General features: G+C 43.6%; 2 protein-coding genes and 1 pseudogene across 2 annotated transcripts; 2 read left to right on the forward strand and 1 right to left on the reverse strand.

The window, feature by feature from the left end:
• Positions 1-421: 421 nt before the first annotated feature.
• On the forward strand, positions 422-3,193 carry LOC136539967 (NAC domain-containing protein 2-like; annotated as a pseudogene).
• Positions 3,194-4,368: 1,175 nt separating this feature from the next.
• LOC136531858 (novel plant SNARE 13-like) lies at positions 4,369-10,518 on the reverse strand. Its single transcript, XM_066524513.1, has 10 exons — positions 10,153-10,518; positions 7,698-7,790; positions 7,358-7,451; positions 7,249-7,286; positions 6,948-7,051; positions 5,414-5,493; positions 5,275-5,331; positions 4,927-5,019; positions 4,769-4,843; positions 4,369-4,626 (listed from the first exon to the last, which is right to left on the reverse strand). Exons 1-10 carry the CDS (start codon positions 10,227-10,229, stop codon positions 4,513-4,515), a joined length of 825 nt encoding a protein of 274 aa, XP_066380610.1. The 5' UTR covers positions 10,230-10,518; the 3' UTR covers positions 4,369-4,512.
• An 11,113-nt stretch (positions 10,519-21,631) lies between these two features.
• On the forward strand, positions 21,632-26,998 carry LOC136539968 (pyruvate dehydrogenase (acetyl-transferring) kinase, mitochondrial-like). Its single transcript, XM_066531951.1, has 6 exons — positions 21,632-22,086; positions 22,929-23,190; positions 23,751-23,931; positions 24,352-24,499; positions 26,089-26,293; positions 26,676-26,998. The coding sequence occupies exons 1-6, from the start codon at positions 21,850-21,852 to the stop codon at positions 26,732-26,734; spliced, it is 1,092 nt and encodes a 363-aa protein (XP_066388048.1). The 5' UTR covers positions 21,632-21,849; the 3' UTR covers positions 26,735-26,998.
• Positions 26,999-27,413: the final 415 nt, after the last annotated feature.

Consider the following 27,413-nt stretch of genomic DNA (forward strand, 5'->3'; position numbering starts at 1 on the left):
CCAGGGCCCAGGCCCAGGCCCACAATTATTTTTTTTCGGTGCTTCCGTTCCCCGTCTGCTTTTTCTTACTCCCGCTCCCGTTCACCCACGCCCGCCGGCCGCCGCGCACGCTCTCTCTCTCGTGGCTCTCGGCCATCGCCGCCTCTGCCGCCGCCCCACGCCACGTCTTAACTCATCGGTTCCTTTACGCCAGCATGACTTCGTCGTCTCCTTCGCTGGCGACCAACGCCACCAGGCCCTTCTCTCTTCACTCCCTACTATCCAAACCGAGCACTCGAACAATAAGTTAATCTATTTGCGTATTTGTATTGTATTCAGATCTGATCTAGTTCCTACTAAATTCCTAGTTCCTACTAAATTCCTAATGAACATGATTTTTTCCTTAAAAAAAAGTGATTCGGTGTACATGTGTAGTACACCGATGTCGTCGTCGGCGCCGCCTGTTTGCAGCCCGGCAAAGTTGGAGCTGAACTTGCCTCCGGGCTACCACTTCCTCCCGACCGACGTTGAGCTCGTCGTCCACTACCTGCGCCCGAGGCTCGCCAACGCCAACCACCGGCTGCCCCTGCCGATCTTCGTTAACGAGCGTATCCTCAATTACCATCAGGATAAACTCATAGGTAAGCTACCGCAGATCGATCGAGGTCGAGGCTATTCAACAGACAAAAATCAGTTAAAAATATTTTTTTCTGTATCTAATATCGACGTGTGATTTGCAAACTGCCTGCAGAGAAGTACAGGAACTACGGCAAGGGCCGGTGGTTCTTCTTCACCGACATGGAACGCAAGCACGTGGGCGGGAACCGGCCGAACCGGACCACGCCGGACAATGGCCACTGGAACGCGACGGGGAGCATTAGGCCGATCCGCTCTGCTGGCGGCGTGTTGGTTGGATGCCGCGGGACGCTGGTGTTCTACGAAGCGTCGCGCAGCAGGAAGAAGAAGAGCCAGGCCGGTCGGCTGGCGGAGGAGGAGGAGGAGGGGGACGGCCGGGACCAGGCGGCGAAGGCTAAAGACGGTGTCAAGACGGAGTGGACCATGTACGTACGAGAGCCTCGCCTCCGAGGCGGAGTTCGAAGCTATACGCAGCGGCAATGCCAACAAGGTCTCGTCGTCGTCGTTATCATCCCCTTTTCATCTGGCTGTTAGTGTTTGTGTCTCAGCAAGAGACATTATCATTAACAATGGTTTGATCTTGTTCTTGTATGCAGATGGACGACCTGGTCTTGTGCACGATCCAGCAGAAGAAGCATAGCCAGGAGGGTGGTGAGACGAAGAAGAGCACCAAGAGGAAGGCCTGGAACTGGATGCCGTGCCTGCCGCCGCCGGCGATGTCGAGCAGGGCAGTCGTACCGGCACAACAGAGGGACAGGATGAGGATCACGTGCAGCTCATAGAAGCAGCAGCAGCAGCAGCAGCAGAGCCGCTACCGGAACTAGCATACCATGCCCCTGCGGTTGGAGTGGACAATTTCAACAACGTTGATCCAAACCTGAACATGTTCTATTATTACCTCACTAACAGTTTATCATCTGTGCCAACATCTTCACAGGAGACGCTGATGGCGCCTGCCAGTGGGGACAACAACATCATGATGCATCAAGAGAACTACTACATCATCAAACACTCCATGAACATGCGTTCCATGTGCAAGAAACCCCGCCACAAGAATTTCTTCCGTACTCGAGGCCTTGTTTAAATCTAGGATGTAAAGTTTTAGGGTGTCATATCGTGTGTCACATGAGGATATTGTATGAGATGTTTGGATACTAATAAAAAAATAAATTACAGAATCCATCAGTAATCCGCAAGACGAATTTATTAAGCCTAATTAATTTATCATTAGCACATGTGTTATTATAGCACCACATTGTCAAATCATGAACTAATTAGGCTTCAAAGATTCGTCTCGTAAATTAGTCGTAAACTGTGCAATTAGTTAGTTTTTTAGTCTATATTTAATACTCCATGCATCTGTTTAAATATTTGATGGGATATGAAGTAAACTTTAGGGAGATGAACTAAACAAGGACACAAAGATGGCAGCGCCTCGAGGTGGCGGCAACACCATGGATCACATGCTACAAAACAGGTTCGTTAACATGACGCCCTCCTAGGCACCTCCAGTGCTAGGCACAGGCACGTATCTAAGGTGGTGTTTGGACCACTAGTCTAAGGACTAAAGTTTAGCCCCTAAATTTTAGTTCTGCTGGGCTGTTTAGATCCATAGGCTAAATTTTAGTCCTCTAATCTACAATGACTGATCTACCCTCATTTAATTATCCATGCACAGCCATGTATGCGAGCGGCAAGGGGTATGGGGCGTCTAGCGTCCGCCCCGAGAGAGTTTAGCCCAGTTTAGGGTCTCTTTGGGAGCAAAAGATTTTAGCCCAGTTTTTAGCCATTTGCTCACTTTGAGCCCCCCGTGTTTGATCCCCATGGCAAAAAAAAGACTAAAAGTGCAGAGCTAAAGTTTTGTCATGGGATCCAAACAGGGCCTAAATCCTAGATGCTCGAAATCGGACGTATGGGGACGCTCAGTAGAGCTGTCTGGAGATAAACCAACCTTGCCCCTAAAATCAGAGGACGTCTGGTGTAACTCACATCATCAGGCAAAGCTGCCTGGGAGAGAACTAAGCAGCCTCTACATCACTAACAGTTTGTCATTTGTGTCAACACCTCAGCAAGAGACGATGGTGATGGCGCTTGCTGCTAGAGAATACAACCACACCGTGATGCATCAGCGGAACTACGTCAACCACTCCATGAACATGAGGACTTCACAGCTCCTCCATATGCAAGCAACCCTGCCACAAGAAGAATTTCTTCCATGCTCCAGCACAAAGAAGGCAGGGCCTTTAGAAGGGGGGAGCATCGTGGACCACCATCACATGCTACAAAACAAGATCGTCAACGTGATGCCTGCTATTGAAGCTCACACTTTCACTGGTTTCTTTCCAAGCCTCTCCAACTCCAACTACGACCATCTGAGCACCAGAATGGATCACCCTGGACCCTCAAACGTTTCGTTCCCATCGCAGCAATCTCATGGAGCGGGAAGCAGAACCGGCAAGCAAGGACCGCTTCTGAATAATCAAGTGAACCTCAACCATCAGAATTCTGCTGATGCTTCTTCCATGGTAGGATATAACCAGAGGAATGGTTTCGATTTACCCAAGATCGTTTAAGATAAATTGAGAAGTTGCTCCAAAGGTTCAATGGACCCAAGTAGATAAGTATCACCCCCCATGGTTTTGTTTGTGTCTGGGTCGTTGCCATCGTCCCCCATCCAATGTTGGTGTTTAGTTTGTCAGTTGTTCCATGTCTTGTTGGGTGTCCATATTATTAGTTGTTCCATCGGTTGGTGGGTCTCCGTGTTATTGTTTGCTCAGTCCGAGCCCCATTCAGTAAGGTTTATATATATGTTGCTTTTTTGTGTGTCCAGAGTAAAGATCAAACATCGATCGATTTTAGCCATTTGCTCACTTTGAGCACTGTCAGCTTTGGATTCTGTCATGATGCAAAACTTCAAAGTGAAGCTTTTTTTTCTCAAATACGTAAAAGGTTTGCGCATCTTTGTATTAAGTAGAAGATTGTTTTACACAACACGCCATGAGGTGCGCTAAGGAGGACAAATATTTTACATTTAAGCATAGCCTCTCTAGCGAGGGATTCAAAGCCGACTACTCGCGTACCAGACAACCTAGGTGGCTCACCCCAACTTCAAAGTGAAGCTCATAAAATAAAAACGAAACAATGGCAATGCACAAGCTAGAGAATATATGTATGCATATGTGAAATTAAGCTTGTTGTGGACTGTGATCAATGGACAGCCCGTCAGTTCATCTTCTCTAATAACCGGGGCTCGACGCTGGCTATCTTCGCCATGGCTGCCTTGAAGTTGAATTTGTCCTCCCACCGGCCACCACCCCGTGATATTGGCGCCACGATGTACTGATTCCTGAACCATAGAAGCGGACGGAGAGGCGGACAGCACGACCATGTCCTCAGCCTTGCCAGCGGCGGAGCTCGTAGAGAATGGACTTTTTTCCGGACGTACGATGTGTAACAAATAAATGTACATCGACAGAACCGTGGTGGGATAAAATGAGGATCAGCTGATGAGGCCAATGCCCCGCCGATGCAGTGGTTGAGATGGACGCCGGACGGACGGCGTCTCCGACGACACGTTTGACGATGGCCTCGGCGGCCGGAGGGGACTGGGGAGGTGGTGGCGTCGTGGCGAGGTGCTGTTCCTGGCTTCCTGCAATCCTGCTGCTCACATCTTCTCATAGCACTACGATGCTTCTAAATGTTTGTCAGTCGATCAGCATGTTTTGAGTGCAGCTCAGCTTGTTAAAATGGCACTTGAAGGTAAGCATGAACTATTTCAGCACTATAACTCTTTCAGTATTCGTCATAATTACTGGTTTGGTTTAACATCTCATCTCTGTTGCATATACACAACCAAACGGCCAGCGGTGCACAAACACCAGGAGCAGGAATACAGACCTAACCTATGAAAGCTTCTGCCCACAATAATCTCCTGTTATGAATCTGGTAGTTTTGAGCAGGTGGGGCCAGTCCTGGAATGTCTCGGATGTTTTTGTTATTCGGATGGACGATCTGCAAGAATTAAAAAATATATATTTAAGCTTACTCCCATTTGTTGTAGAATAATGTAAGAAGATGACACAAGTTCTCCTCAAAGAATGTTGAACTGAAAATATTCTTCTGCAGACAGATGACTAACATTTACTTTACATACCTTAACAACAATGATAGCAATCACACCTACAACGATAAGAAAGAGGAATGCCATGATACATTTGTCAGTCGCAACCTGCAAAATCATGTGTTTAACTTTCAGTTGGTGCTTGTGCGTTCTCACCATGTATGTGTCAGAGAGTGGGAACGAGGGAGTACCTGGCGACCAATCTCTTTCACTAGTTGGCTAGCTTTCTTCAGTGAAAAGTGGACAGTATCTAGCTCATTACCAATTCTCTTCATTTGCTCTGTCTAGAAATAAAACAGCATTTTGAAGTTAGAAATTCCTCCTAATTTTCTCGTCTTTAAGATGGAAGGTCAACAAAAAAACCGTTCTTCGGGCAATCTAGGAAAGTATTATCTGGAACTGAGCAGAACGAATAGAGCAATGCAAATAGCAAACAGGCCAGAAATCATAATAATGCTTAGCAAGTCCGCTCGTATGCCAGCTGGAAAACATGCTTTAGAAGTGAAAAAATAATACTCCAGTATAATACAGAGGCATACTTGCGCTGTTAATGTAGCAGCAGTTTGAGCTCCAGTCTCAACAGTTTGTGCTACAACCTACAAGAAGAATGCCCTGTAAAATTTGCCATGGAAGAGAACTGAAACAAACAGGACAAGGGTGCTTAGTAAGGGAAGTAACCATTTTTGAACGTTCAATAGCTTGATCTGTTTGGTCCATTTGGTTCCTTCCAGCATCAATGAGTTGTTGATTTGTCATGGCTGCAATGTTAGTGAGATAATCGTATAAGAAGTAAAATACCTTGCCCTCAACTCAATTCATATTTTAGGTTATGAACAGCAATAGAATGATCACTCAACTATAGACCACCGGTTATTGGATCTAGTCCTCCACAAAAACTAAGAAATTCCACATATTTGGACCAATTCAAGGAGAATGAAAAAGGGGGTTCCTCCTTCGGCAAAACTAGGATAAAGTTGAGCCAAAAGGTCGTGATTCAAGATAAATTCATGAGGAAGTGGTATCTCTTTAGGATCAACCCCAGCGTTGAGAAATTGGTTAATCATTCACATCCTGATGTGAGAATTTTGTCTTGGGAAATATTTTGTAGTTCAGGCCCCTTTACATGTCAATCAGGCATTTATAATTCACTCATAACTGGAACAAGCCAACTAAAATATCTTTTGATCCACTTTTGTTGTTTTGACTTGCAGTGCCTCTTAACCAGGTATGAACGCAGGAATCGGGGATGATAGCGTGTTCTGCGACCCAGTGACATCGTCCAAAATCGTCGGCCAGGGTCAAGCAGGACTGACTACTGATTCTGCCCAGATCACCGCTCCTGCGCTCCACATTGAGGAACATGGGAGATGAGAGAAGGGGTAGTTGATGCGGATTTCTGTTGCTGAGACATGGGAGGCATGCGGGCACCCGATGTTGAAGACTGCCAGCAGAAACGGACAAGGACTGGATCACACAACTTTGGGAGAAGCAACAGCCGACGCAAAATTAAGCCTTCTCCAATGGAACTGGTAGACAAAAGAGAAAAGGACACCATGGGGAATCAATTTTACTACTTTGAGGAGCGAGATATTGGTTACCAGTGGTTGATTTGGGGTTGGCAGCGTTGGGTTGCTAGAGCATAGAGAAAAGGCAAGGAGCAATGCAGAAGGAAATGGCGACTCCCGTAGGTTACTTTAGGTGGGTAGTAGGATGAATGGGTTAGCATAGTGGCCCAATTTATGGCCTTCTTTTGCTTTTATATTACTTTTTATTGATCTTCTACAACTAGTTATGTGTGATATATCATGGCTCATCGACTCAAATTGTTGGGGTCTCCCGTTCCGAACTACCCCTTTGATCCAAGTTTTTAGACAACCTCAGGCCTCTACCCTGACCTACGACCTGGTTGACCCAGAGTTCTTGTGGCTCACAATCTTGTAAACTCAACTTTTCTTTACTTTGTTAATGAAAAATAATATTTCCTACTATACAAATTTATAAATTTCATATCAGTTTCTTTCCAGGAGTATTTTTTTAAAAAAAAAATCCAGTAGTGCAGCCTAGCAGTAGCAGCTCTAATGTTTTAAAATATCATATGTTAATGTCAAGGATATGATTGTATGCTCTGTGAGCTATGACATGCTTGAAGTTTTACAAAGCAATATAAGATTATCTATCGTGGGTTTGTAAAGAAGTTAGAAACTAATTTCACCTGATGCCATTTGAATATTGTCCTCAGCAGCAGGCTCACTACTTCCAGCACCCATATCGAAGAGCTCAACCCTCTTATTGTTGTTACCAAGGCTACTTTGATATCTGCAAGAAACTTTTTGAATTAGCCTTAAAACTTACAATAGGTACCAAGTGGCACAAATATGGAGGTATAACAGTTCAAATCAGAAGTTTCTTGATTTTAGTAGTATGCATCTTTGTAATTGAGATAAAAAAAAAAAGCAGAGAACTAGAGACGTGCAAAACAACAATTTCCGTTTCAAGAAAGGACTTCAACTTACGTTTTCCTCAAGGTGACATAGGAATTCAACTCTTTGATCTGTACAGTGCACAAGAAACATTACAAAAGTGCGCAGGGTGAAATACAATGAGGCTACTGGAGTTACCAACCATGAACTGTTTTCTGTCATTTAGCTGCTTGTTGATCTCAGGTGGATTATTTGACTCCTCGTCTTTGAGAATGCGATCAAACTCTTTGATCAAGCTGGAAAGGTAGAATTGAAATTATTAAATAAAAAAAAATCTTCCAAAGGGGAAATCTTCATAAAAAACAGAGATCGGGTAATATCATTTCTAATTCAGCTTCACCCAAATAAAAGGGTGTTTAAATCAGAAATAGCACAAGTAAAATGGAGGAATATGGATTAATGGGTGCTTTAGTGCATGCATTGAAAATAAACACAGGAATTTTGCAATGAGAGATTCTACAGTACTGTCCAGCTTGACCTACCGCTTGCACTCCTTCATTTTCACAGTAAGATCTTCCAACTGTTTTGCTTGCCTATTTGAATCTTTAATTTTATCCATCTTTTGGAATCCATTTCTGCATAAAAGTAGATATCATGGAATAAAACTTCCTGTCAGGGCTCAGGAGCACTTAAATAGGAAAGCAGCTAATAACTTGATATTACTTTGAATGAGATCAAAAGAGAGTTAAATAAGGAGTTACAAAATCTACATCAACACATATGTTCCCACATCACAAGTATAAGAGGTGTCCCTGATCAAGTCACATAAAGATGGTGAACACAATGCTATTCCAACTTGAAACTCGGGTTGGATCTCGCACAAGAAATGGACTACGAATGTCAATATTAGTTCATAGTAAGGATGCAGGCATTGAAGTCTGCCAAAAACTGCTTGCAACATTTAGCGATGACTAATATAAAACTGGGAGGGGCAAGGATAGATATTTCATTTTTAATCAAATCAATATTTATTTAAATAACAAGGCAGGCATCAAAATACATCCTGACCCTTGGAATATGGTCTGAAACCATTAAGTTTCAGGGGACAGTTAACATCATCAAAACATTCCATAAATCATCTCCCAGTGACCAGAAAAAGGTAGGAAAGATAACATCAGTCCAATTCATTAAATTGAATCATCTAACTGCCATAAGCATAGATCAATTCACGGTATCTTATGTCATTCAAGAATGACAGATTGGCATTCAAGCTAACATTTCCAAAACAAAATATCCACTTAGACAAATATTTGTCATGTATTTCCAGACAAAGAGCAATTCAATTTCCAAATCTACTCTTAAGAATTCAAGTTCAGTAGTGGTCAAGGAAATTACATAGTATAATCCTACAACGCATGGATACGTGTGGTAGGGTCCGTATCCCGTATCAGATTCGTATCCAATACGGATACGGCCCTGATATGCGACAGATACGTATCAGAGAAGTATCGGTAAAAAAATTAAATACAGAAATATGTAATACGTCGGCCGACACGTATCTGGCCGGTTGCTCGATATGGCCTAGCCAAATAACCACTGACGCCCCGTTAACCCTACGTTCCCCTGCATGCCTGCGCCAACCCTGATCACTCTCGTGCCGCCAGCCGCCACCCACACGCACTGCCACCCACACGAGCAACCACCTCAGCCGCTGAAGAGACACTGGTGAGGAAACTCCACCACGACCACCGCAGAGACAAGCCTCCGCCACCGGCAACCCCGCAGGGTATGATGATTTCCCCACTCCTGTGATAGCGACAAAACTCCCCCACTGCGCCACGACCATGCCTGCAGGCCGTGATGACTTCACCGCGCCACGACCACCTGTGAGTTTATTCCCATTTGGCCTTTCCATTCTCAATCTAGTCTTCATATTCTCGAAGTAGTCTTCCTGCTCTCGATCTAGATTCTAGTCTTCTCTGTTCCCCTTCAGCCCCTCCTATCTTCCTGATAGCAACAAACTTGGGTAGTGATAGCACTAGTGCTAGGCCTTCTGATATTGCAGAGAATGAAGAAGAAGAGAAGGGAAAAGAAGCTAGAATTGCATAGCAAGAAATGCAGTTCAATGTTCCTTTTGCCTGCTACTGCAACACTGATTTTATTATTTTAATATATACAATTATTTATACTTATTAAAAGAACACTAAAACGTATCAATGTATCAGGGTTTTTGGGGAAAATGCTATATGTGCATCCGTATCACTTGATACCAATACATGTATCTGTATCCACTTGATACATACATGTATCCATACCCGTGCTGCATAGGTCTAATCATACAAAAACGTTTTTGATATTTTGCAACTATGCAACTTGTATAGATATGAATTTGGCTGATGTCAAAAAAGGAGACATAATAAACCAATACAGCCGTTGCAGAATCTGATACATCGATCCCAATACCTGATTCGGGTATAACCAGTGGTGTCAACAAATTGGGCAGGAGTAAACTTGCTTTACCAACTGATGCAAGGATGCTTAGAAGCGGTACAATTACGAAACCGTGCACCATGTACATTACTGGTAGTGTTAAATGCAAAGGATGGAAGTAAAACCCATCTTGAAGAACCATGAGTATCTTGGCACCAAAACTACAGCAACCAAGGTTTCTGTTGGAACCTGTAAAATATACGCTTGATACCACAATTTTGTTGTTGATTCAGTGCTCTGCTCCGTGGCTGAAGCTCCTAAGTCCTAACGCGGATTTACCCCACCCCCACCCTGTCGTACCAAACCTTTTACTCTCCGGTCAATGGTTGCTTGATTACGAACGATTCGCTTTTTTTCGAATTCGAATTCCCTTATTAGGTCCAGAGCTGGCCCAGAGCAAGTGGAAAGCGCACGGCAACCTCTCCGCTGACGCGTACGGCGCCCGTGGCTTCGCCAAGGCACAGTCCAAAAGCAGCAGAGGCGAGGGAGGGGAGATCCAGGACTCACTGGAGGGCGCGGAAGATGTCGTGGATCTCGCCGTCGATCTGCTCGAGCTCCGGGGTCATGGGCACGTCGGTCGCCATAGCGGCCCCTCACTCCAACCCCCGGCGTCCCCTTGGCCTCCCGGATTGAAAAACCCTAGTACGGGGACCTCCTCACGCCGCCATTCCCAGTGGGGTCCGGGCGGATGCGGAGGGCTGCAACCCTCGGACGCGGAGAAGGACAGGAGACGGAGAATTGGGGCTGGGGGCCGGGGAGGCCGGGAGGGGACGGGGAGGAAGACGACGAGGAAGAGGAGGAGCAGTTGCGGATTTGGGGCCACAGCGAGTAGGGTAGGGCCTAGGGGTTGGCTCCTGGGCTGGCTGGCGTATTAGCTGAGGTTTAGAATTTAGAATAGAATCTGGTGAAACAGCGCGGCCGAAGAAAGATATATCGTTGTTAACGTCGTGGTGCCAGCTACTCCTATCCTAACTGCTAAAGCCCAGATGACGTGTCTTGTCCTCTTTCGGACTTCAGTTCACAATTTCTATCCTCTTTCGGGGCCTGGTTTCATAAGTCAGGTGACTTATTAAGTCAGGTGGGTTGTAGATGACTTATAAGCTCATCAAAGGTGTGGGCCTCACGTGGAAAATGGTGACTTATAAGTTTTAAGTAGGGGTGAACCAACTTAAAACTTATAAGCATGGGGTGACTTATAAGTTGGTGATGTTTGGCAAAATAAGTCACTTATTTTATTTTTTAACTTATAAGTAGGTGACTTATTTGGAACAAAACAGGCCCTCAGACTTCAGAATTTCAAGTTGGATCCAGGGTTGTCTCTTGCCATTGGTTTATGAATGCGTCGATCAATCGTATAGATATATACATCGAGAGACGCCATTTATTTATTCCTATGCCTGTATCTGATTGTTACAAATGTCGAATTGTATCTCTCGCTGTTGGTCACCATCGATCAATCGTACAGGTGATACAATAGATGCACATGTCTCGTCTATCATTGGTTAATAGATCCACTCGTGTAGAGGTTGTGTCGCTCATGTTGCGTTCTTGTTGTCCCGCACAGTGGCCGCAGAGACTGAGTTGTTGTCGTCGCTCTTGACGGCATTGTTGATCACTGTAACATGTCTTCTTCATATTTGCACTACCCCTACCCGTTTTCAGAGGTTTCCGGTTGTGGTACGCCTCGGCACGCGGCAAGAAAAACCCGGCGCTCTGTTGCCCTGCTTCATCAGGTTTGGAGCATTGTGAACAGCTTGACACTGCCTCGGCTTCGGAACAAACTTTGGAAGACCGATGGCTACATCAAACATTCTTATGTTGCTCTTACTAAACGGCAACACTTTTGCCCTCAATACGGTGGCGTTGCTATTAGGAGTGATGCAACCTCAACCATCATACCTATAGATCCGTGGACGTGAGCCTTGGTGGTGGTGGTGATGGCTAGAGTCAACAGCTCGAGTTGGCGAGAAGCAACTATGTTGGATTTGGGATCTTTTTACGTCGCCGAGGATGGTGGCGAGAAACCAAGAGAGATCGCATGGACTATGGCTTTGTGACGCAACTCTTCAGAGTTGGTAATGCCAATATCCTTGTGGAGCTCTAGTGCCAATAGGCTGTAAACATCGCCGAGCTCCTACATGTTGGTGCAATAGAATGCGACCATCGTGATCGAACCATGTTGCCGAAGTAATCAATGTACGTGACTTGTGTTTGATGTTGGAATTTGGAAGAACTAGCGTAGGTAGGAGGGGAAAAAAAGCTTTGAAGAAGAGAGGCTCTCGACTTTCTAAAAAAGTGCGGACAACACAAGGATTTTATAGGACTATGATAACAAACGAGGTAATTGGTTACCACATTATTTCTTTTCCTAGACCTGCATCTCTTTGATTGTGCATGCCTAAATTTGCTTCTGTGTGGTGTGTTTTACAACATAAATGTGTCTAGTGAGAGTTACCTAGATATTAACACGAGGTATTGTCGAAGTGACTATATTTAGGATTCGATAGTCTAAATTAGTTTCCTTGTGTGTTTTCGAACGTTATAAATATGTTGTGCATTGTATCTTAAAAGAAAAACATGGGTTGTGTGGCATAAGAAAGTAGCTAAATTTATTTAAAATTTATGATTTATTTATATTGTTTTTAAGGAAATTGCAAAACAACCTCAAATAAAATCACCTTGAGATTGACTCTCAACCCGTAATAGATTGTTTTAAATGACCACCATGTGTGGGATATAATGTGCACCCACCTCTACGAAAGTCTCTAGAAATCAGACATTTGCAGAAGCAAGTATGCAACTGCACCTAGAAATCAATTTATAAGAACATTTGATGTATTGTTTTTATTTAAGAAAATTGCAAAACAACCCCACCAAATCACCTTGAGTTTGTTTTTGAACATGAATTTTTTCTGCATCTCTTCCATTTCACTGTCTCCACCAATATGAGTGCTTATTTGTTGTTTTTTTATCACTGCTATAGAAATGGTTTTCACTAAAGGTATTTTTACAGCCAGTTCATATGAAAAACAAGCGGTGGAAATCAATCGCTTATGCCCATGAATGGATTGGTTGTGTCCGTGTGAGATTCCCCCTGCCTCTCTCCCCCATGTGTGCTTCCTCAGGTGACCGCCCACTCATTTGCTAAGCAATCAGTAAATGGTGATTAACCACTTATGCCTCCTTGGTATTTGACATCAGATTTTCGAAATATTAGGAGTATGCAAAATGTAGAGTTGGAATGCCATAGCACTTTAAATCCTAAAGGAAAGGAAAGTGGAAACTTTTGGAATAAACCTTTGAAAGCAATATAAGAAAACACATGTATAGAAAGCAAAGCAGGAAGGTTGGACCTCATGCTTAGTTTTCTCTAAAATTTGAATAGCCTCATTCATAGGAATTTCAAACAAATTGTTGGAAAGCATTCATTTCTTCCAAGGGATCTTAGGGGCGTTTCGATCCTTTCATCTGGAGGAATTGAAATCTACTTAATAAACTAGACTATTTGGTTTGGAATTTGATATTCCACCACTTTCCAAAGTTCACGTATAAGCCTATCTCAAATTCATAGGGTGGGAGATAGAAATTGATTCTATAGATTGTCATGCTATATTTTTACTTTGCAACTTGTAACACTCTCTTCAACTCACTCTCCTACGGTAGAAATGCAACACATACATATTTCTCTCATATAGCCAACAATAATATACAAATACAATCCATATACAACCATATTAGCTTAACTAATATATGTCTAAATTATGATTATTAAAATGAATTCAATTCCCAGGATCCAAACAGAGTAAATTTTTGCTATAGGAATTGAATCCTCCGAAGTTTCTTTAAAGTTCAACTTCTCCAAAACTTCAATTACCTGTAACTACGGGAGAGTGGTTCTCATTTTCACCCATGAATTTATTCGCACCACTCTAGTTTGCAAACGCCCCGCAAGGAAGAAACATTTTGTGCGGAGTACGTTTTATTCTGCAGCACCACTTCAACAGTACTTTCCAGCGAATAAACGATATTTTTCTCTCATAATAAATCAGCATAAGCATCAGCATAAGCCAAATTTCAACGAAACAAACAAGGCGTAGCAGCAGTGACCCTGCTCAGTAGCAGCCACCAGCCGGTCACTGCCTCACTGGCTCAGTGCCAAAGCGAAGCTATTGTGTGTGTTTTTTTTTTTGAAATTTCAACGGAGTGGAGATTCCCCACCTGATTTTATTTGCAAATCATTGCAATTTGGCTTTGGCAGCTTACATATGTAGGAGGATTTGATGGCTCGGAATTTATATCAAGGATTACAAAGATCTTTGTAAAGCTTCCTAAAACAAACTACACCATGCATCAGCGATCGGTTTCTGCCTTCTTGGCAGCCTTGCTTTCCACTGCTTGGCTTCAGATGAGCAGTCAATTAATAGCTGTCTTAGGCAGGATAATTCATCACTTGAACTTATCAGCCGGCTTATTAGCTAGAATATTTTTCTCTCACAGCAAAACAGTTTCAGCCAATTTATCAGCCGACTTTAATACCAGCCAAACAGGCCTGAACAAGTTACGCTGCTGCTGAAGGCATTTTGGGGGGACCGGTACACCTAGAGATGCCCAGAATTCAGCAGCCCCGGTACATTGGAAGAGGAGGTGTCCCGTCGTCTCTTGCGGTGATCCACATATTGTGCATGACGGGCTGTCAACGACGTGCTTTTTAAACAGATTCGCACGGCACTGAATTCTACCCTTGATGACAAGCCACATGAACAATTGTACCCTTGGTGGCGAAGCGTTGTTCCAGATGAACTCTGAAGCCGGGTCGGAGAGCCGTCCTCTAGCCTTCAGCAGCTTATAAATTGCCGAAGTATCGAGCTTACCATGACCACAGCTGAAAGGTGACTGCCTTGTGTCTTCGCTATCTACATCGATCGAGCGTTGTTTGTTGTATGATCAGCTGGACTTGTCCAAGTTCAACCGCGGCTTGCGTTGTGAGCTTGTTTACAAAAGCATTCTGAAGATTGGAGTTCACTGCATAGCTGACTGAGACGTCCTTTTGAGTGCAGTGTGAGTATAGAGCCGGGAAACGATCGGCGATTGCATCGTCCCCAAACCAGACGTCATTCCAGAAGGAAGTGGACTTTCCATTTCCCAAAGTAACAGTTGTGATGGCCTGATATAGAGGTAAGAGGGATCTTAACACCTCCCAGTGGTGACCACGCAATTCCCCTTTTAGGCATGCCAAGTTTGTTCTCTGCCGAATCCAGATTGCCCAAGCTAATGAGTTTGCACAGTGTAATCTATGAATTAGTTTGATAGGGAGGCAGATGTTGTGAGTTCCAAGATCTTTAATTCCCAATCCTCCGAGGTCCTTTGTTGTGCAAACATTTTCCTATGCAACTAGGCACTTGGAGGAAGTGGTGTTCTGTTCGCCAGCCCACAGGAAGGCCCTTCTAAGCTTATCGATCTGATGCAGCACCCCCGGGGGACCTGCATGGATGACATAACGTAGACAAGCTTGCTGTCCAAAACCGAGTTGATAAGAACAACCCTGCCCATTGTATTCAATAGACTGGCCTGCCAAGATCAAAGCGATCTCTGAATTCTATCAATATAAGTTTGGAAGACTGAATTTGGAAGTTTGTTGACTGACAGAGGCAAGCCCAGATAATTCTGCGGGAATGATTCTCTCTTATAACCCAAAGAAGCAATGCATTGATTGATCAAGACTTCATCCATATGAATTGGTACTGCCGAACTCTTATTGTAGTTGATCGTAAGGCCAGTTGCAGCAGCAAAAAGATCTAATATTGTCTTGAGCTTCTGAACCGTTCCCAGGTCTCCCTTCAGCACTAGAAGCGTATCATCAGCGTACTGGAACATTGCACAGCCAGCCGTTTGATCGATGGGATGTCTGATGTCCGGTGCATAAGCTCAGATCATTGTCTGTAGAGTATCTGCCACAATCAGGAAGAGATACGGGGACAAAGGACCCCCTGCCGCAGCCCCTCCTGCATGTTATCCAAGGTCCGGGACACCCGTTAACAAGCACAGCAGACTTTGAGGACGAAAGTAAAGAGTGGATCCACTGCCTCCAAACATCTGAAAACCCCCTAGCTTGCAAAATACAGTCAAGGCCAACCCAGCTGACAGTATCAAAAGCCTTTGCCAAATCCAATTCGATGACCAAGGCAGGAAGTTTCCTCTTTTGACAGACCTGAACAACCTCAGCAGCATAGACGAAGGTGTCCGCAATTGATCTCCCCTTCAGGAACCCCGTCTGGTTTAGATCAATCAACTCACCAATTTCCATTTGCAGCCTTCTTGTCAGAGTTTTGGCCAAAATCTTGATGGAGCAGTTCTGCAAGCAAATTGGCCTAAAGGCGTCGACCTTGGTTGCCCCCGGAGTCTTTGGGATGAGGACCATATAAGAGCGATTTATCCTCTCCAACTGAGCATCCCCTCTGTGAAAACTGTGCATAAACGCCATTAATTTCGGTTTTACAGTGTGCCAAGCAGCTCTGTAAAAAGATGGTCCAAAACCATCAGGGCCTGGCGCACTCTGCCTGTCCATAGAGAGCATCGCCTGTTTCGTTTCCAGCTCAGAAAACGGACGGTTCAGAGCTTGTGATGGCTGCCGGCTTCCACTGAACAGAGATTGGACGTCGTAGCCCCAAACCGAAGATCCTGGAGAGCCAATGATAGAAGTGAAGAAGGCCGTCAGAGCCTGAACCTTGCCTTCATGGCTTGTGATTGGAGTGTCCTGAACATCGATGACTCTTATGGCATTGCTTCTGAAACGGACAGTGGCATGGGCATGGTGGAAGGCGGTGTTTGTATCCGCCTCCTGGATTGCTCTGACCTTGCTTCTTTGCCGCCAATAGACAGCCCGCTCCCTGATCTCTCTCTTGCCAGACGATCCTGACAGAGACGCCTGACCTGCAACTCATGAGCTGACAGGCTTCTTGTATCTTCAAAAGTATCAAACAGTAGGATTATGAATTTGCAGTTTTGTATGAGTTGTTTGGGCGCCCTTATACGCCGAGACCAGACCTTGGCCGCCGCACGGGTCGACTTGAGGCACGCGTCGAGGCGTCCTGCAGCATCCGGGATTTCATTTGCAGAGCACCATGCTGGGAGGACGGAGGGAAGGAAGGAGGAGTTGTGGAGCCACGAATTTTCAAAACGGAATACATTGGATTTTGGGATCGAGGTCGACATGGATAGGAGGATTGGAATGTGATCCGAAGTTGGTTTCGGCAACGGAGTGAGACAGGTATTTGGGAAAGTGACGGTATGGTCAGTGTTGACTAAAGCTCTGTCCAAAGTGATCTTACTAGATTAAAATCCCCAATGATGAGCCAGGAAAGCGAAGCTATTGTAGCAGTGATTGCACAATCCATACAACTGTTCTATTTAACCCGTTTGAAGACTAAAAGGATAAAAAAGGCTCTAATGGCTTTAGGGACTTTTTTGAAATGTATGGATTTCATAGAAAACAAGGAATTTCACAAGAACATTACTTAGTAGGTTTGATTTCAAAAGTCAAAATATTTTTCTTTTGAAAATGGGAAATTCCATTAATTAACTGACTGTCACGTTCTCTACTATCACACAAGTGGGCCTCCAGCTTGAGCTATCAGGCTGGAGCGCTGGGCAGGTGGGGTGGGCTTCGGACCTGCTCAAGCAACCGACCTACAGAGGAACAGCGCGCCACAGAGGTTTGGAACAGAAGAACATAACCTGAGCTCGTCTTCTACCTCCTTGTCCAAGAACCAATGCTGTTCTTGCCCTCTTACCCCAGTTGTAGCTATTTCCCATCTCTACCTCCTTGCCCAAGAACCAATGTAACTCCTTTGGGATTGTACGTCAAACTGCTGTAATTGTGATTTGGTGGTCAAGGACCAACACTTACTCAGCGAGATTATTGCTGGCCACTAGGTTCTCCACTTCAGACGAAGTAATGGCCGAGGCCTGAGAAAGTGAGAACACTTACAACCAATTGCAGCTAAGAGTATATATGCACTACCTTATTTATAACATGAACGAGGAATATGCCTGGCGAACTGATCTTAGATTAGTTGGTTGGGTTCCTTATCGTGGAACCTGCCCACTCAGGTTTTAAGTCTTCGATTTGGTACATGTGCTTGCATTTTTCTGGATTTATTTATTTCATGATTTAACGGCGCCTATGCTTCTAGTGGTAGGCGACGTCCCCGTCGACAGCGAGGCGTCTGTGGTGACTTCAGTGGTAGGCGACATCTCCATCGACAACGAGACGCCTGTGGTGACTTCGTGATCTCGAGATCTACCGGCTCAGTCCATCAGAGATGCTCATAAGGGTAGGGTTTACGTACGTGTGTTCATAGGGGGTGAGTATGCGTGCGTATTGTGGACGTCTACGTTATACTGTGTAATTCTAAAAAAATGAGAAAAATGCCTCACCGGACAGGAAATAAAATTGGACACAATCAACTCCCTTAGCTCTAAAATAAATCCGCCATCTAGTGGCATGTTGTGTAATCATTCCTCTCTAGTGCAGATCATTTTGGTTGCAATCCATCCCATTCACATGTACACACAACCAAGCTGAGAGTATCGGATGTTGCAGCAGAGCAGCTTCTCATTGATTTGGCACGGGTGCTCGTATTTCAGGATTTAACGGCGCCTATGCTTCCAGTGGTAGGCGACGTCCCCGTCGACAGCGAGGCGCCTGTGGTGACTTCAGTGGTAGACGACATCCCCGTCGACAGCGAGGCGTCTGTGGTGACTTCGTGGTCTCGAGATCTGCCGGCTCAGTCCATTGGAGGTGCTCGTAAGAGTAGGGTTTACGTACGTGTGTTCATAGGGTTGAGTGTACGTGCATGTTATGGACGTCTACGTTATACTGTGTAATTTAAAAAAACGAGGAATATGCCTCGCCGAACAGAAAATAAAATTCGACACAATCAACTCCCTTAGCTCTAAAATAAATCCGCAAGCAGGTCACCCACCATGGGGGCCGTGGGAGCCTCTCAACTTTCTTCTTCTACCTCTAGCAGGTCACCCACCTTGCCCCTAAGCTCCACCCATCGGAGCTCGTCATGTCCTCGAGCGCACCTCGATGTCGTGCCGCAAGCACCACCCAAACGCCACTATTGGTATTTATTAACGTATCACTTGTTTAAAGTAGCCACCGATTACAAACATATATCTGCTAACATTACTTTACTAGGTTGTCATCCCTAGTGATGATGCCAGAAATGCTTGTTGGTACTACACAACATTACTACTAGAATAATACTAAGTAGTTCTTTATCATTTTATGTGACTAGAAAGAATATATAAATATATGATTAAAAAGGATCTACAAGCGCACAAATAATATGTTCTACTCATAACAGGGGTAAGTCATAGGATAAGATATATATAAATCACTCAGAGTACTCCTTTCTATGGTATTAGTATGGTCAGGTAGAATATTAGAGGAATAATTCCTAAGTTATTCTTAATTATAAGTCAAAACATACATTGATTAGTGCAATTATACCTAGTAGTCGTTGCTAAGATTATCCTCATGTCTACACATAAGGTATATTACTGAGGAATATTAAGAACAGATCTTGCTCTTCCTTCGTAACCGGACCTTACGTGTGCCTATATTCGGGGAGTGGACTACAAAGGACTCAACGGAACTGTCACATCCACGATCTACCACATGACCTAGAATATAGGGTGTATCCGCAGGTAAACAATATATAAGCACCACGCTTACACAATATCGACCACTCACCCCATGCGCAGCGGAGCGAATGCTATATGAACTTATGCATGGATATAATGATAAACTAGCTATACTAAGCATATAACCAAAGTAGATGATGAACATTATAACAAAGAACATGAATAAGATGAATACTAATATTATCATAACAATTGTAACTAGCATATAAAAATAATGGAGAAAATACAGATTCACTAAAACTCGTGAAATTTATTCGTTTAAACCCCTAAAACTTTATTGATGATCATATTTATGCCCTTATACATGTTATATTAATGGTTTATAATAGTTGTTAACTGTCGTTAACCGCCACATCGCTTGTTGCGCCCCTACATTGCGCTGCACCTAGCGTGACTGCTCCACACACTACATCTCCCATCATGCTCCTGATGCCACGCGCGTGCTCCTGATGCAGTGTCGCCGCCTCTCGCGGGAGCTTCTGACACCGTACCACCCATGAGCACGCCTGCTCCACCCCCATAGGAGCTCCGTCGCACCATTAGCTTTGCCCGTGGGAGCTCAGTTGTGCCCTCGAGCTCCTCCACGTCCCCAAGCATTGCCCCCCACGTTGTGCCTGAGCTCGAGCAATGTCGCTGCTCATGCCCACATGCGTCCACACGAGGAAGTGGGTTTGACTGGTTCCTCCGTTTTGGAGGAATATAATGAACCCATATCTAAAGGGAAAATCCCCTTCACAGGATGAATCCAACACTCTAGTCCTTGAACCAAACACACGATAAAAAGAGCTGAAAAAATAGTGATTTAGAAAGGCTAGCAGAGTATGATTTTTTTTGTTTATTTTCTAAATTTTGTAGTAAAGCCATATAGAGATACTCTTAGAGAGATTCTCTAACACGACGTTCGACCGAGTTGCCAAGGTGGATCTTTTGTTTTCGCCCTAGCAACCATAAACTTAAAGCTCTCCTAGTCAAACTAAGAATGTAATTTCAAGATAATACTGAGTCAAACTATTTTAGGTTTGATTAAATTTATAAATATTTATGGTAAAATGACTCATTGTAATAGTTTGTAACTTTATGCATTTTAACAACACAAGGTCCATATACGGGACCCACTTCAAAATCCGGACTCAAATCAAAATTCTCTTGTTCACACTTCAAAATTTGAGCAATATTGATTGATTTTTCTTGAGATGGCTCGTTATGACAGTGAGCTACTTAGTGGGGCTAGATTTAAATGTGGGCTCCATGTCAACCTATAAGTCCCATGTTCACACCTTAGTTTTTTGCGAGATTGATTGAAATTGGTTGGAGATGACTTGCTATAACAGACAACTATTTTGTACAAATTAGTGTTGCTAGATATATGTGAAGGCCCCACGTCACAAGTTTGGATTCTAAATCCAACTATCTATCCCAAACCTATTATTTGGAGATTTTTACTATAAAAAATAAGGGACTTGATATCCTTTTAGGCGATGGTTATTGCATATGTTTTATACTAAAATTGCAGATATTGTTCATTGCAATTTCTGTAGGCGTAAACTGCAATTTTTGGTACCGAGAATAAAAATCCTATTAGACAAAATCACAAAACCTACAAAATCTGATTTGCGTTGGCACAAAGACAATTAACAAATATTTCTATAGGTATACAAGGACAAAAATTTAATATGTTATGACATAAAGAAAAATAACAAATCACAAAAGTAACCATTTACTTTTATTAGTTGGCGGTATAAGAGTGTCGTCTGAAATTATCTTAAAATCCAGGCACCTAAAATATAGGAGAAGTGAAAAAATAATAATTACTATATACCAATAATAAGATTCAAATACTTTTAATTTTTATTCGGAATCCAAATTGCGTTCACTTCTTTTCTTCTTGACAAAAATGAGATCCCGTACTTGCCAAACGCGGCCAAGGCCAGCAGCATCGCATACCATTTGCATGCCGAGTCCCTGACGGCCCCACCTGTCAGGCATAGATGGCCGTGGACTCGTGTTCCCCTGTTCCCTTGCGCGCCTTCCCAAAACGCCTCCATACCATACGGACGATATCACAGTAATCAGGAGTCAGGACTACGGGTCCACCTGTCATCAAGAAGCCCCCGCACCGCCCGGCTCGGCGGCCACTCCTCGGCGCGCCACGCCACGCCACGCCACGCTGCAGGGGGGAGCTGACAAGCGTGGCCCACATCCCGGCGGCCTACACTCGGCTCCACCACCGCGCTCTCTCTCATCGTTGTTGCCGTCTCTCCACACTTCCACAGTCCCGAACCCATCCACCCATCGCATTTTGGTTCTCCTCTTGCGTCACACCTCCTCCCTCCTCCAGCGGCTGCGGCCCACACTATATATACCATCACGTCGATGCGCCGCCCCGCTGGCATCGCCATCGCCGTCGCGCCGCCGTAGACGGCCTGACATTTTGTCATCCCAATTCCCGCAAACCTCGCGCGCGGGGGCGGAGGAAAAAAGAAAGGAAGGATGGCGTCGGAGCCGGTGGCGCGGGCGGTGGCGGAGGAGGTGGCGCGCTGGGGTGCGATGCGCCAGACCGGGGTCAGCCTGCGCCACATGATGGAGTTCGGGGAGCGCCCCACGGAGCGGACCCTCCTGCTCGCCGCGCAGTTCCTGCACAAGGAGCTCCCCATCCGCATCGCGCGACGGGCGCTCGACCTCGACTCGCTCCCCTTCGGCCTCTCCACCAAGCCCGCCATCCTCAAGGTTGTTTCCGTTTCTGGCCTTCTACTTCTTCGTCACCTCTCTCTGTGATGAATTCGGTGCTTGGGCGGTAGTTCCATGCACACTTTGTTCCTATATATTCCTCCTGCGCTCTATTTGTTGCGGGGAACGGTTTCCTTCCTCGTCGTTTCCCCTTGATTGAAATTTGCGGTTCGGCGACGTTTTGCTTCGGTTTAATTAGCGTCATCTGCACATCTTAATTTTTTTTGCGGATGAAGGTTGTTTCGTTTTTCGCGAGTAATATGTTCACAATATGTTCTTTTTATGATACAGTGCTCTGCACTTATATTTTTTTATAATATAATAATGTGTCTGTTCCATTTTATATCTGTTGCCAGTTCTTGCCTCATTGGGGAAGAATAACATGGACGATGGCCGCTATTATTGTGGAGATGGTCCCGTTCCTAGATAGTCTATCGGTTATCCTGAATGACCTGCCTCATATTTGGGAACTACTCCTATAAAGGATCGTATTACTTCCGGTTAACATGGTAGTTGACATGTCATTTCGATCTCTCCGTTTCACTAAAATACACCATCATATCATTCTTTTCAATTCCAACCAGCTTCTTTTGAAAATTAATTCTAGTATATCTTAGTATAATGAGGAACTTTAGAACATTCTTACCTCCCAAATTTTCCTCGTAGTTTCATTTGAATGTTTGGCTTCTCGAACATTTCACTTCGAGAATCAGAAGCACCTAAATTCGCATGTAGCAAGTTTTTTAAAGTGGTATTCACAGATTTTAACAAGCTAGCAAATTCTTGCGTGTGAAAGCAGCCATTTACAGGACCTAATTTTTTGTCTACTTGCCTCTGCAAAGGTGAGAGATTGGTATGTCGAGTCATTCCGTGACATCCGGTCCTTTCCAGAGGTCAGAAACCAGGAAGCTGAGCTCGCCTTCACCCAGATGATCAAAATGATCAGGGTGCGGCACACCAATGTGGTGCCCGCGATTGCATTGGGTGTGCAGCAGATGAAGAAGGACTTGGGCGGTCCAAAGGCGTTCCCCCCTGGAATCCATGAGATCCATCAGTTCCTTGATCGCTTCTACATGTCAAGGATTGGGATCCGGATGCTGATAGGTTAGTGAACTTAGCACTCCCATCTCTCTCATGTCCAGTTCTCAGAAAGTTGTTTTGTCAGTCTTGGTAAGATTAGCACTTTAGGTATTAACACATTGTTGATAAAAGAAAAGCAATATGTCTACAGCCCTAATTTAGCTATCTGTTACCTATGAAAGTTCACCTTGCTGCTACTGCTTTCTTTCTTGCCCAAAGAAGAACATCTGAACCTGTCATTCTGTCTGATAGATTTCTAAATGACGTTTCAGCTCTCATTTATTTGGAAACTTCAGTTCGGGTGCAAACATAAGGCACCATAATTTTTGACATAATTCTGTTGTTATAATAGTTAGGAAATAAAAACTGTATTTCTTGGCTGGATACCAGAAGTAACTGCTGTAATGTTCTTCAAGATCTAGTGGTTAATGGATAACCAATTATATTATTCCTTCATTTTAGACAACAACGGTTACCATATGGTTACTTTTATGACGCCAATTCAAAAAAGGAAAAAAAGAAGCATTTGTGCTTCTGCTTTTGTCGTGATATGGAGTAACCATGTTCTGGTTTGCTTGATTCAGGGCAGCACGTCGCTTTGCATGACCCTGATCCAGAGCCTGGTGTGATAGGGCTTATAAACACAAAAATGTCACCCATGACAGTAGCTCGAATTGCTAGTGAAGATGCACGTGCTATTTGCATGCGGGAGTATGGATCATCTCCCGATGTCGACATATATGGTGATCCGGGTTTTACATTTCCGTAAGTCCCTATACTGAAGGCTTGCTCCCTGCATTTGCTTTAATTAGATGCCATCTTACTTTAGTTCAGGATTCAAATGTATCTCTTGCCACATTTGAGTTTTCTTCTTCCCCATCTTTTTTTGTGAACATATTGCTCGGCTTGTTTGTATCTGACATTTAAATTGATATTCATGTCTTATTGTTGTGTGTTCTTATCCATTCTACTTGTACTTTACCCTCTGTAGAACAATCTTTGGCTGAACTGTAATAACTTAGAGCCTGTAACTGCTGTGAACACCCGTATGTCCTGTTTGCAATGCATGATGGACAGGGGCCTTGTTGGCCCTGGAACTCTTAAATATCTTTTGTCCAGCAGAAAAGTAAACCGTGGAGTCTCTCTGAATGATATTCTGAGCTATTCTTGAACTCTTGATCGCAGATATGTTACACCACATCTACATCTCATGATTTTCGAGCTGGTGAAGAATTCCTTGCGCGCGGTACAGGAACGGTATATGGATTCTGATAAGCTTGCACCTCCAGTTCGAATCATAGTTGCTGATGGAGCAGAGGACGTAACTATTAAGGTGTAACTCTACCTAAGATTCCCCATTACCTCTTATTGGGAAAGTTTGTAGTCTCAAACATGGTATTGAGTTTTTTTTTCCGCAAATTCACAAGCTTGCAGTTTCCATTAAATTTTATGTCTATGTTAATTTATCCTTCGTAGTACTTGTGGTAGGCAAAGAAAACAAAGGTAACTGTAGAGAACTAAAGTTGTGATGCCCTGTTCGTTTGGCTGATAAGCCATGGCTGAAAGTACTGTTGGCTGATTTGTTGTGAGAGAAAAATACTGTTTGTTGGCTGAAAAAGTACGGCTTATAAGCCAAGCGAACAGGGCAAATCTGAGTGATGTTGACCTTTGTGAGTCTTACATGTGTGTTTTCGTGCAAAGTAGTTTCATTTTTACAGCTGACCTTGATTTTGGTGCTGGACTTTTCTTGTCTTGGCATGGTTCCATGGTGGTAATGGTAGCCAAAGGAGTAAAAGAGATTTGAGGGAAATGGACTCCGTTTATTTCTTGCTGGCCTAAGGATCAATGTTTTCAAATTGTCGAGCCTAGTCGTAAGGGCACAGATAAGATGACTAATCGTGATTGATCGTTGATCAGGCCAATTAGTCGAACCTAGTCGGTAGTCCAATTATCCTGCTTAAATACCCTGACACCTAGGATATACATGTACTGTATAGTTGGTCACTTGTGAAGTACAACAAACAACAAATAGGCAAGCAGCAGAGATCAATGTCCAAGCATGGTTGGTTGGCCAAGCACAAACATATCTCACTATCAAATGGCGAGTTGCCCTCATGATGAATTAGCGGTGGATTACAGACTTGAAGGGTTTAGGGTTCGTCCTAAGCCTAACGGATGACTAATCGTGATTAGTCGGACGACTAGCTATCTAGTCGAGCTAATCGAGTTGATAAGCATAATATGTATCAAGGGACTGATAAAGCTGATTAGTCATGATTAATTGTGATTAGTCGGACGACTTGATAACATTGTTAAGGATACAGATCAATATTAATAGTCATCCAGTAATGTCATTTTTTTCTCTGATTTTAGCCAAATGCAACTAGCAGCCTTTATGATGCTAATAGATAGCCAACCAACTAAGGGGGTGTTTGGTTCCTACAGGAAAATTTTAGTCCATGTCTCATCGGATGTTTGGACACATGCATGAAGTATTAAATATAGATGAAAAAAATAACTAATTGCACAGATTGTGGCTAATTTGCGAGACGAATTTTTTAAGCCTAATTAGTCCATGATTTGACAATGTGGTGCTACAGTAAATATGTGTTAATGGCGGATTAATTAGGCTTAATAAATTCGTCTCGTAAATTAGTCTCCATCTATGTAATTAGTTTTATAATTAACTCATATTTAGTTCTCCTAAATAGCATCCGAACGTTCAATGTGACATGGACTAAAATTTAGTCCATGGAACCAAACACCCCCTAATTGACCAAAGCCTTTTGTTTGAATTTTCTCTCATTAATTGTGATATTCGTCTGACAAACTTGTATCTTCTGCACCTATATCAACAAAAATCAATAGTTTCGGTTATTCATGATCTGGTATGAACTGTTCTACTAAACCATGCTTTTGCAGATTAGTGATGAAGGTGGTGGAATACCAAGGAGTGGCCTCTCAAGAATTTTTACGTATCTCTATAGTACAGCAGAAAACCCTCCTGATCTGGATGGACATAATGAAGGAGTAACTATGGCTGGATATGGATATGGGATCCCTATTAGTCGTCTTTATGCTCGATATTTCGGTGGGGACTTGCAGATAATCTCTATGGAAGGATATGGTATGTACATACTTAACCTTTTATGTTCATATAATGAACATACTGAAGAATGTGGTTGTATTCATCTTGCTCTTTGATTTTTATAAATCAGTATGAAGTTTAGACTTTCTGAATGCTGATTACTCCTATTTTGTAAAGTGCAAGTGAAGGTTAAAATAATGACACATAAACCTTGGGACATTAATCATATATGCTAATTCTTCCACATTATTTTAGCTTTCCTAATTTGCTATGGGAACTTATAACTCCTGAAATTGAGATGTTCCATTAGCATCAGGATCACAATAACTATATTGCTGCATCATTTTCCATCTTACAGAAATACAGCATAGCTACACTCTTGTCATTCAGTTGATCACTATTTTTTTTTGTTTTAATATAGGAACTGATGCTTACCTCCACTTATCACGGCTGGGAGATTCGGAGGAACCCTTGCCTTAATCGATTCAGAAGAAGCCATTCCTGTAATTAGGACTCTATTGCTTTCTCAATTACTGTGCTGGTATGCAAGTATAGTCCTGAAGGCCAGACACCTATAGTTTCAGCTGTTCTTGTCCTACTTGTTGTCTTTGTTGTTCATTCATCATCTCGATGGAATGTGATCATAATTCAGAATCGTTTTGCTTCTGGTTTGTACTGTCATTATAATTGTTCAACCTCCAAAAATAGTTGCCGTTGAGCACCCAAGGTATTTAGGTTGAGTAACGGGATTCACCATGAGACTGTAAGCCTGTAACTCCAATGCCTTCAAAGCATGTTTTTTTTTCGTTTCAGACCACCTTGTTCGATATAATATGAGGAATGATCTTCTTTCACTGAAATCATTCGATGAACTGTATTGTTAAAATTAAAATGGACCGACTCAATGGAGAATGTGTAATTCTTTGAACTAAATGCCTGCCAAAGTATATCATTGGTCGGAGGGTGAGATCTGAGATCGTTCGTTTTTCCCAGGGCGGCTGATTTCATCCGTATCTCACAGGTAATCTGTGCGTCGACATGTCAGCTTCAGAATGCAACATTACTGGTATCCAGTTATCATGCACATAATATGGCGTGGATTTGGTTATGTTTGTTCGGCGTTTGTTTTTGGACCCTGTTGACGACATGTTGATCAGTA

The sequence above is a fragment of the Miscanthus floridulus genome, chromosome 2 (assembly GCF_019320115.1).
Source record: "Miscanthus floridulus cultivar M001 chromosome 2, ASM1932011v1, whole genome shotgun sequence".
In the NCBI taxonomy this organism is placed as follows: Eukaryota; Viridiplantae; Streptophyta; class Magnoliopsida; order Poales; family Poaceae; genus Miscanthus; species Miscanthus floridulus.

What these genes read in the sequence shown, in the direction of transcription:
- LOC136531858 (XM_066524513.1), bottom strand. Translation starts at nt 10,229, where the DNA reads ATGGCGACCGACGTGCCCATGACCCCGGAGCTCGAGCAGATCGACGGC. An exon ending in AAAATGAAGGAGTGCAAGCG is followed by an intron (nt 7,452 to 7,697) that starts GTAGGTCAAGCT and finishes CTACCTTTCCAG; the next exon opens with CTTGATCAAAGAGTTTGATC. An exon ending in TATGTCACCTTGAGGAAAAC is followed by an intron (nt 7,052 to 7,248) that starts GTAAGTTGAAGT and finishes AGTTTCTTGCAG; the next exon opens with ATATCAAAGTAGCCTTGGTA.
- LOC136539968 (XM_066531951.1), top strand. Translation starts at nt 21,850, where the DNA reads ATGGCGTCGGAGCCGGTGGCGCGGGCGGTGGCGGAGGAGGTGGCGCGC. An exon ending in CCAAGCCCGCCATCCTCAAG is followed by an intron (nt 22,087 to 22,928) that starts GTTGTTTCCGTT and finishes GCCTCTGCAAAG; the next exon opens with GTGAGAGATTGGTATGTCGA. An exon ending in GATCCGGGTTTTACATTTCC is followed by an intron (nt 23,932 to 24,351) that starts GTAAGTCCCTAT and finishes TCTTGATCGCAG; the next exon opens with ATATGTTACACCACATCTAC.